We start from the raw sequence: 11180 nt of genomic DNA, 5'->3' as shown, positions 1-11180 counted from the left end.
GACAGAATACCAGCTGAGATCAGTTGCCTTATTTTTTTAATCAGGGCAGCAGTTTTCAGATTACATTATGTGCTTACATAATTGTAAAAGACAAATGCAACTGATCTTAGCTGGTATTCTGTCTATAATGGAGTGGAATGGAAATTTCTAAGTGACCCCAAATTTTTGACCGGTAGTGTGTGGACCTAACATATTTCAAAAAATACAAGTCAAAACTTTTTTGTGTGGCAGGGCACCTTTAAGGTAGAGTTGGTAACATTTTCCAATATACACGTTTTAATATATTTTTTCAAATGGTCTTTACACCCCAACCCCAACCAGCTATAAATAACTTATGGGCTCTGAAAAAGCTGCTGTAATCCTCTAAACTCTTGTGTACAAGCCAGAATTCAGTGCATGCCGTGTCGCCGGCCGAATATCTTCAAGTCAACTGTAAAATAGAGGAGAAAACTCCGGGGCTGGTTGTACTACAACACGTAGTTTTCAAAAATAATCATATGCATAATTTCAGGGAATATTTATTGCTAAAAACATTTAATACTTTAATAATTACAAAGAGAAGTGTTTCCATACTTACCTCATTATAACTGCTCACTTGTTATGGTTGAACTATATCGATTACTTTTCAAAAATAAACATGCATAATTTTTGGGTATATTTATCGCAAGAAATATGTTATAATTACATAGAGAAATGTCTCACGAAATACTCCAGAGAAGGTGGTTGTACTACAACAAATACTTAAAGTTTTAAACTCTACACACAATTCCCAAAACTGCACACACAAAATGCAAAATGCCTCACATCTCCTTCAAAATGAAATACTTCATTCAAAATACCATAAACACATCTCAAAATGAAGCATTTGCATCAAATGGCAAACATTTTTAATTTTTTTTTTTTTCATAATAGTAGTAGTAATTATGTGTGAGGTAAGTTTAGATACACAACTCTATTTAATTATTAAAATATTAAATGTTTTTGGCAAAAAATATTTCCCAGAATTATGATTATGCTTATTTTTGAAAGGTAATTGCTGTAGTACAAACAGCACGGGGGCTTCTATGTGTGGAGACATGACTCTCTGTAATTATGACATATACATTTTTTGTTGTTGCTGTTATGTTATGACAATATCTTTCTAACTTTACTGAAGTATTCGGGAGTTGCTGGAGATTGAGGGAAAAAATGAGATTGAGTGCGCACAGAGAACCGCCAGCCAGCAGCCCCAGGCAGTAGGCAGATCCAGGACTATTCCAACACAGTCTCACAGCAGTTCGTGAAATGGTCACGTCATTTTTAACCTATTGATTCGTGTACACGGACACGTTTATCTGTTTTTTTCCGTGGTGGTCAGCACGTAATGGGAAGCATCTATACGGAGGTTGGGTTTAGGAAAAGAAGAACGGGGAAAGGACACGTCACACGCCGGGACACGATCCACGGCCTCTGGGGGATGTGGGACAACAACGGGACGGTTATGTTTAGGAAAAGAACAACGGGGAAAGGAAACGTCAAATGCGGGACACTGTACGTGTGCACTGTTGTACCGGCGCATAGAGGTCTTCTAAAAGAGCCGGATCTGCCATTGCTGATAAGTGATCAACTGATGACTTCTCCTTCTCCTGTTAAACTGATTATATGCTGCACCGCAAGTCCACACTGACTCGAAAACACGAGTTCAGACCAGACATGAGATTTTATTGCAGCCTACACTCACGTTCAAATTGATAAATGCCTTGCTTTGCGTAGGAATCAGCGTATGGCCGTCCTACACCTGTTTTAGGTCGTACGCACGTTTCATAAATGAGGGCCAATGAGTGTACGAAAAACCTTCATTAGAGAGAGCTGATATTCCTAAACCTGTATCCTGCCAAACTTAAAATAGAAGCCAAGGCTGGAGTTAAGACATTTGAATGCCCCCGAAAGGCAATGGCATTGCATATGGAGTGATTTGTCGGCGAGGGACTTATAATGATGTGCAGCTTATGCTGATGGCTGCGTTGCTTTTTGTTCCTCCGGCTCTCTCATGCTACGGACTTGCTGTAATGTGAGACACCGGCTGGGATCCTACATGGAGACATTTCCTTTTGTATTATTCTGGTTGGACTTTTCATCCCCCAGTAGCAGTGCACGAGAGACGGAGCTTGAACTGTGCATTGTTCAGGTGCACATGGACTGTTCTGTGAGTATTTGGGATTTAGTTGTGTTTAGTCATCACCACTTTGTATTTGAACATATAGTTATGTCGTACTTAAGCTCTGTATGTTTCTCCACCTGGAATGTTAATGGACTGGGAAATCTCATGAAGAGGAGGAAGGTTATTTCCAGTCTTAAAAAAAAACATTTTTTTGCAAGAAACGCATATGTCGATTGTGGAATGATTTGTGGAGGATAGGTGGGATATGTGTTTCATAGTGTGGGGGTATAGCAGGAGTAGAGGGGTAATTACATTGATTAGCAATTAATTAAACAAATTAAGGATCATTCTGGAAGAGTTATTGTTCTGGCTGAAGGGCAAGAACTAATTCTAGCCAGCATAATGTATATTAGGGGTGGAACGGTACACAGAAGTCACGGTTCAGTTCATACCTAGGTTCAGACATCACGGTTCGGTACAATGGAAGGAAAAGCAAAACAAAAATGCAGAAGGCAATTTTTTTTTTTATTGTTTATGTCTCAGGCTGTGCCACCTAGTGTCATATAGTCTCTCCCCTGAGCTAGCTGCAACAGCCTGAAGTATGTAAAGTAAGATGTAAACAGTAAACAATAAGTACCCCACATCATCTCCAGACTCCATCTGTAACTTGTAAACAAAATAAGACAAACTGAAAATACAGCATCTCTGTTCTCTGCAAAGACGAACGAAATTACCTGATTAATGCAACGTTATCACGATGTCTCCCGGCCATTTGTCACCGCAGAAAGCTGCTCCCTGCCTGGCTATAGCTAATATAGTATTATATAGTATATATTGCCCAGGGCCAGGCCAGCTTAGCGGCGTCTTTCTCCCGTCGCGTCCCGCTGTCTTTCGTACCTACACCGGCCCCGCACCCTGTCCCCCCTCCCCTTCTACCTGCCCGCGCAGTGCTGCTCCACATGAGGAGAGAGCAGAGGGGAGGGGCTGCTCCTCAGTCACAGAACAGAAGACTGTTTTGGCAGCCACAAGAGAGAAATACCTTGGTGCTCGCTGGACAATACTGGTGTATTTTCTAAAGAAAGTCTCTGTCTTTTCTACAGAAAGTCGCCAGATTTGTCGCTTTTTTGAAAAGAATTGCTAAGGGGGTCTGAAAAGTTACTAAATCTAGCGACAAAGTCGCTAAGTTGGCAACACTGCAGTCCTTACCCCCAGTTTCCACCAACTGCGGCACTGCTGCGGATCCGTTCCGGAACGGCGGCGGAGTCAATAGGTTTCCATCAAAGTCAATGTGTGTATTTTCACTGACTGCGGAACGGCTGTGTTCCGACTCCGTCCCAGCTCCGGCGATACGTAGCCCTCTGGAGCACAAACACAGCGCTTCTATTTTTGCCGGATGCCGGAGAACTCCACAGCAATTCAGCCAAGGGGGTAAGCCTCTCCTCGGACCGCGAACCTCCTATTTTAATGCTACAAAGCGATCACCCCCCGTTAGCATTCCATTGACTGCCATTCATTTTGGCGCCACTTTGACAGCGAATAACTTTACATCTGAAGCGTTTAAAGACTTTATTTGTCCATTGTTTATTTCTAAAGAAATACGACAATGTATAAAAGGCTCCATTACCTTGTACCTCACGTTATGGCTCCGTAGTAGACGTTTTTATAAAAATACAACGATTGTGTCATAACCACGCGACATACTGTCGCATAGTAGAGAAATTACCGTATAGTACAGGAGAAGCGCGCAGGCAGTTTCGTCTCACATTAGCTGTTTAAGTGTAATTACTAATGTTAACTAGCATTTTAGTTAGCAATAATTAGCCTGTGCCTATGTTATCTCCTTACATATACCTACGCTCTCTGTCTCTGCAAGATTGGGAATGATTGAGATTTCTCTTGGCACAGCTACCAGAAGACTTACAACTTTCAGACACGTTGCTCACGGCACATTTACGTCGTCTCTCTCAGTTGGAGGCTGCTCAGTAACGCTCAGCGCTCACCGGAAAAGTGCTTCTAACGGCCTTCACTGGTCTCCGTCCAGAGCAACGGGATCTGTTGGTCCATTCTTATATATGGTCTATGAATTCAGCACAGGGCAGATTGTGTGGGACAGGAAGTCAAGCACAGAAACAAAATAAAACATCCGGTTAATTTTCAAAATAAAATATATTTCCCTATATTTCCCCATATTTCCCTGCACTACACCTTGAAAACGTCATAATGGGCGGAGACAGGCCTGAACTGTTGTTGGTTTTGTGGTTCTGTTTATAGAAACTACATCCTGTTATATCGCGCGATCATACGTGAATTCGCGAGATCTCGTGGGTCCTCGTGACTTCAGCTGTCAGTCATGGCCACAGCCGTTCCGCAACGAATACGGACCTGGTGGGTATTGAAGGATGGCGGAGCACAGAGCCGACACGCAGCGGAGCCGATCCACAGCCGTTCCGCAGTTGGTGGAAATTGCGGGTTAGTGTTGCTATCTCTGACTCACTTAAACTGCATACATAGGCGGAGCTCGGCTACATACGGCGCGCCAATCAGAGCTTCAGAGCTAAGGCGGGGCTACAGATTAGGTGTCCCTGAAGAACAGTGTTGGGAGTAACGCGTTACAAAAGTAAGGCAATTACTGTAATGTATTCCTTTTTGCTGTAACGCAGTAATATAACGCATTACTAATTAAATTTCGGTAATATTATACTCGTTACAATCTCAGTAACGCGAGTTACAACGAATTTTAACGCAACATTTAGTGGTGCATTGTTTTTTTTAAAGAATTCACCAACACCGCACATTTTTTCACAGGAAAAAAAAAGCCGTATTATTTTCCTGTCGCTGTATTCGATGGTTGAGATGACTGCAGAGACAGATACATTTGCGAGATGGATATTATTTTCAGGAGTTATTACGCTGCGTTGAAGCGAGCTGTCCTGTTTCTGTTCCCGTGGTCAGAGCCAGAGCCAGAGACAGTACGGACAGCATGTAGGTCCCAACAGGTGACGGTACGTCAGCGGCTGACAGATATAAACATGTCGGGAATTAATGTTGAGGCTTGCTACATGTAAATATCATTGCATTTTATCAGCCGTAGAGAGTAACTATGCCTGTAGTGGAATGGCTTCGAATCACGACCAAAAGCGCTTGTCTTTTACTGTGACCATTTACTGTTCAATATGTTGCAGTTTTACAAACAAGAAAGTGAACAACTGGAGCCTGACGGACATGTTGCATCTCAGTAAGCTAGCAAGAGACAACTTCCGTGTAGCCTACTTCAAAATAAAAGCACTTCCTGTGACGGTTCGCAGTAAAACTAAATTACTGTTAAATAAGGTTGTGTAGGCTACCTTTTCACAAATCAGCTGTAAATCAAGTACTGTAAATAATGTAAATAGTGAGTTTTAATCACACTATAATTGAACATTTCCTTTAGAGTGTTTTAAACTAAACAACATGAATTTCTTATTAAAGTGCTATAAACAAACATTTTACAACAATGTCATACTTTTAATTGAGTATTTTCATTTTCTCCTACTTGCCTGTTATACGTTTTACTTATCTATTTTTTATAGCTTTAGTTACTTTGCATATTTATATTGATTATACAAAATATGAATAATCTATGATGTATTAAAGTGGATAAAGAGGAGACTTTATGGATCCGGTGGTGAAATTCACAAGCTAGCTGCCAAATCAAATTTCCCCTGTTATTTTGGTGAAAGTAACTCAAAAGTAATGCAAAAGTAGTGTAACGCATTACAATTCAGAGACAGTAATATTGTAATATAACTAATTACTCTCAAATGACAGTAACTAGTAATCTATAATGTATTACATTTTGGAAGTAACTTGCCCAACACTGCTGAAGAACCCGCGTATCTAACAGTAGTTCCGCATTACATTAGTTCCACATCACATTAGTTAATTTGCTTAATTTTATTTATTTTTATACCGTGTATTCTCCGTGTAAATTCATGCACTGAACCGTATCAGTTCAATATGAATACATGAACCGTTCCACCCCTACTGTATATTCACCTAATGTAGATAGTAAGACATTTTTTTAAATATATTTGGAAAAGAAATTACAAGCTGTAGGGAACCACAGTATTGTTCTAGGCAGCGATTTAAATTTAATAATGGAACCAGTTCTGGACCACAGTGGGGTTGCGGCCGCAGGGCCCCCAGAGCCTCTTTCACATTACAGATAATGATTTTAGGCTTGGTTGATATTTGGAGAATTTTGAACCCAGCAAGACATATTATAGGATGGACCTTTTTAATGTCCAAATCAATGGCTCCCTCTGCTATATGATGTGTGATAGGAAATATCTCTAATCATGCGTGGGTGTACCTAGACCTGCTGCCTCAAAGTTAGCAAAGGTGTTTTTATAGGTGGCGCCTTAACTCCTTCCTTTTACAGGAGCCAGAAAATATAGAATGCTTAGGTCTAAACTAAGATTACTTAGTCTTAGTGTTGTCTTCAGGGGTGACATGGGAGGCCTTAAGTGATCAGGTTGTGCATTATACAACATGCTTCTTTCGTAAGAGGAATAGTGCTAAAACACAAAGCAATTTTGTTCATGCGTTTTGGCGTTTCTAAGCGCTTCTTGTGATGTGGATACGTTGTGAGCAATCATCTCCCTTTGCTATTAATAATTTTGTCTTAGACATCCAAAAGTTTCTGGTCTTTTGATTTAATTAGAAAATGTTGGAACAGTATGACAAACACTAAAATATATTTTCAATATTGTTTAATTGAACACCATAATCAAACTTTAAGATGGAAAACACTGGTAGGTCATAATTGTCTATATCATCTAATTTAAAGAAATCTCACATAATAGGCTATATCGTGTGAGTTAAAACATCTTTAAACACATTATCATTGGCATCAAACAAAAAGTCATTCTTTCACACAGACATAAATTCAGTGAGCCATAGTGATACCACTATATCAAGAGAGCCATGACTTACTGACTAGATTGCGTTGGCCATTCGCTGAAAGACTTCCAAAGAAAGGGTAAAGGAATTTCAATGTCCATCTTTTTATTGCTCACTCTAATGTACGGTGCTGTGCTCTGGGATGTCCTTCTCATGAGATGTACGCTTTCATTCAGTCCACTGTAGAGATGTGATTGCAAAATACTGATAAATTTGTTGGTATCATTATTTACCTGCTCCATTCTTAAAGCATTATAAGCCTCTTGAATCTTCACTTTGGCATGGTCTTTATACTCAGCCACATATCTCTTTACCTCCTCAATATGTCGGTTTGAAGACTGCAGAACTTCTGCGTGGATGGCATCAACTTGAGAAGCTATTTCCACATTTGCATCTTTTAGGTGGGTGACGAAATCCTTTGCTTTTTCACCAATCACTTGGAGGAGGTAATTTACTGTTTTTTGAAGCAAATCGCACCCCCTGCGCACTGAATATCTGAACTGATCATATACAGATCTTATAGAAGACATCAGTTTATCCATGATTTTATTTCCATTGAAAACATCAGTTCTAGGTATGGTGAACTTGATTTCCCTGATGTATTTGGAAATCTTCTCCACAAGGCTGGCAAACCTTTGGATTGCCCTGTCAGTGGCTCTTGATACAGACTGATGAGCTCCCTGGAACATCTCCAGGCTTGAGAGCTTTTCTTCAGATCCAGGCACTGTAAACTTTGTGTCACTCATGAACTCTGTCACTGACTGCGCGAAAACATTAATTGTGTCTTTACTATGTTTCAAGAGTTGTCTAGCTTTGTGAGCCAACATGTCTATAACATCCTGCACACTCATTGACATAAAGCTTTCAGAAGCCTTCATGTACATGTCTTTTCCTTGATCACTAAGGTGGTTGATTGAATTCTGCAGTGTGGTAAAAGACACAGGCACCTCATGATAAACTCTCTCTATGACATTGGAAACTGTATTTTTCAGCTTCATGCCACCACGGTTGAGATCAAAGCCAAAGTGGGCAGTGTGGTACTTGTTAATGAACTTGAGCACAGCATCGGTCATAGCAGGAATCCTGTTCTTGGTACCCTCAATCACATCATGGAGGAAGTCCCAATTCCATGATGTCTGTAAGATAAACTGAGAGTTTCTCAGCATGGCTTTGGCAGTGAAAACATCAGTATCCTTTTCAGGGGTAGACTAGAGTTGAGGGAAGAAATTCAATATTTAAAACAGTGTAAAGTTGCACTACATATAGCATTAATCCATCCGTAGATTTAAAAATTCTTTATTGTTGACAACAATATGCAAATTAAACAGCTTAAAAGTGTCTTACCAGGTAGCGACTGAACAGTTTTCCATAAAACTGTGACGGAGACCTCCGCTGAAACTGCAATCCAAGGAAACCAGATGATGGACAAGACATAGATGCAGTGATGCCATCTTTGCGGGAAGCAAAGCGGAAGTTTGCATCAACAAATGTCCGACTAGTGATGTCAACATTGAGAGTATTACGAGACTCCCTTTAAAAGAGAGAAACAGTTGTTAGAGCATTTTCTAGTGCATTTGGTTGACCCATGAACAATAACTCTATTAAGAACTGTTCTAATATGCAGAAAAGCAGCCTTAAAAAATCAGTCAAAAAACTTACATAGAACCAGCCTGAGGGGTTTGGCGCTTCATCCTATGAAAAAAACAGCCATATTTGTATTACAGCAAGTTTAGTCTGGATCAACAACAGTTCATTTCCAGGATCATCGGCAGCGCTGCATGTTTGCGATGTGTGTTGCCGTTGTCTAACTCCGTTCTCTTCAGGAAACAAACTTTAAGATAGCAGGCTAGAAAAAGCATGTGACCAGCACCCGCTATGGTTGCAAGAGACTGAGCTCCGACACTCACCTCCGTATTTCATTAAATAACCAGGTCTATTACTTTTTCTTGTTCTTGTTGTCACGGTGACTCGGTGAAACGCCTGCAGGCTAATGTGAACACGTTCTCTAATATGGAGGAATTAATCGAACGGATCTTGGCAGCTAAGTGTGCTTAATTTAGTGAGCTACAGCGCAGTGAAGTACGGTGGCCGACAGGGGCAAACGCCCTTCAACTTAAGAAAACACACGCAAATAGACAAAACACAAGCAAATTAAGAAAACAACTTAATTAATTTGACAACACATGTGCAGCATTCAGCAAACGCGCTGCAAATACCACAACACAACCAAATACATAAACGCACTGCAAATATGAAACGATGCAAAAAGAAAAGCACGCAAACCCCGAAAAAAGAAGCGATGCAAAAAGAAAAACAACTTCATTAATTTGACAACACATGCGCAGCATTCAGCAAACGCACTGCAAATGCACACAACACAACCTAATACATAAACGCACTGCAAATACACACAACACAACCAAATACATAAACGCACTGCAAATACACACAACACAACCAAATAGATAAACGCGCTGCAAATATGAAACGATACAAAAAGAAAAGCACACCAACCCAGAAAACAAATGCAACAAAAAAACGCTGCATCCAGATTACACAACGGAAGTTCTCCAGACCTCTAGAGGGAGCAGCTAGTGGAACAGCTTGATTTTCGACCTCACGTGGAGAGGGAGAGAGAGAGAGAGAGAGAGAGAGAGAGAGAGAGAGAGAGAGAGAGAGAGAGAGAGAGAGAGAGAGAGAGAGAGAGAGAGAAACTGCATAGATCTGCATAGACTGTAAATATTAAATCTATGTTTGAGATATGTTTTCTCTCGTTTGGTGGGTGTGTCTCGGCTCAGGTCACAGGTGATACTCAATCAGCAGAGACGTCTGTAAACTCGTGGTGATAAAACATTTAAAACTGCATCAGTGTTTAACGTTGACGTTTGTTTAAGCCACATGAGAGGGTTTAATTTCGAGGTCCGAAATTACTGAAGTGTAGGCCTCCTCAAGTGTAATATTGTGATTATACAACAACGGTTACCAACAAAATAAGTGATCAGTCTGTATTCATATTGTGGAGCAATTCGCTCTTGAAATACAAAAAACAAACAGGATTTCTAGTCCCTCCCTGTTAGTAAACCAGCCAATTTACCGTGGGATTTATCAAACTGAATAAATCCCGCTCGCACATAAACACAAAACTGCTTTGCTAACTCCAACGTGTTGTAAGTAAGACATCTGCTGAAAAAGTTATTGTATTCATCAGCATGATTGCCGTACTGTTAAGTTCACAAACATCCAAAACACCAAAGTACGACCAGACGCGAGCTTTTATTTTGAAAAGCCGAAGCTCGGGGACAGCACCAGCCGGGAGGGCATGAGACGGGAGCATAGACTGTATATTAATAATATATTATGTTATTAATAATAATAATAATAATAATAATAATAATAATAATAATAATAATAATAATAATAATAATAATATCGGTTAATAACGGTCGAAAATCCAGCTGTTCCACTTAGCTGCTCCCTCTAGAGGCCTGGAGAACTTCCGTTGTGTAATCTGGATGCAGCGTTTTTTTGTTGCATTTGTTTTCGGGGTTGGTGTGCTTTTCTTTTTGCATCGTTTCATATTTGCAGCGCGTTTATCTATTTGGTTGTGTTGTGTGTCTTTGCAGCGCGTTTATGTATTTGGTTGCTTGTGATATTGGCAGTGCGTTTGCTGAATGCTGCGTATGTGTTGTCAAATTAATGAAGTTGTTTTTCTTTTTGCATCGCTTCTTTTTTCGGGGTTTGCGTGCTTTTCTTTTTGCATCGTTTTTTATTTGCAGTGCGTTTATGTATTTGGTTGTGTTGTGGTATTTGCAGCGCGTTTGCTGAATGCTGCGCATGTGTTGTCAAATTAATGAAGTTGTTTTCTTAATTTGCTTGTGTTTTGTCTATTTGCGTGTGTTTTCTTAAGTTGCAGGGCGTTTGCCCCTGTCGGCCACCGTAGTGAAGGGAGTGCTGGCCGAAATGAATGCCTCGCAGCAACACATCGGGGCACACCTGAGATGCAGGAAATCATGGTATGTGAGCCGGACCAATCTGACTGCGTCACATTCACGATCCAGCGGCTTCGGATGTCTGAAGGGATACAACACGAGCTGCACGC

At 40.5% G+C, this 11180-nt stretch overlaps 1 protein-coding gene across 3 annotated transcripts in view; it reads right to left on the bottom strand.

Annotated features, from left to right (window-relative positions):
• Positions 1-6876: 6876 nt before the first annotated feature.
• The window catches only part of apoba (apolipoprotein Ba), a 56059-nt gene continuing 51755 nt past the window's right edge, over positions 6877-11180 (bottom strand). For all 3 annotated transcript variants that reach the window (XM_031280472.2, XM_031280474.2, XM_031280473.2), the window contains 3 exons: positions 8741-8773; positions 8426-8612; positions 6877-8289 (listed from right to left, as the gene is read on the bottom strand). In XM_031280472.2, the coding sequence (XP_031136332.1) occupies positions 7111-8289; positions 8426-8612; positions 8741-8773 (1399 nt within the window). In that variant the 3' untranslated portion in view covers positions 6877-7110. The remainder of the gene's footprint in view (positions 8290-8425; positions 8613-8740; positions 8774-11180) is intronic.

This window comes from Sander lucioperca, chromosome 18 (genome assembly GCF_008315115.2).
Source record: "Sander lucioperca isolate FBNREF2018 chromosome 18, SLUC_FBN_1.2, whole genome shotgun sequence".
NCBI classification, from domain to species: Eukaryota; Metazoa; Chordata; class Actinopteri; order Perciformes; family Percidae; genus Sander; species Sander lucioperca.
Note: the sequence above shows the minus strand (reverse complement) of the source record. Positions and strands in the feature narration are given on the sequence as shown.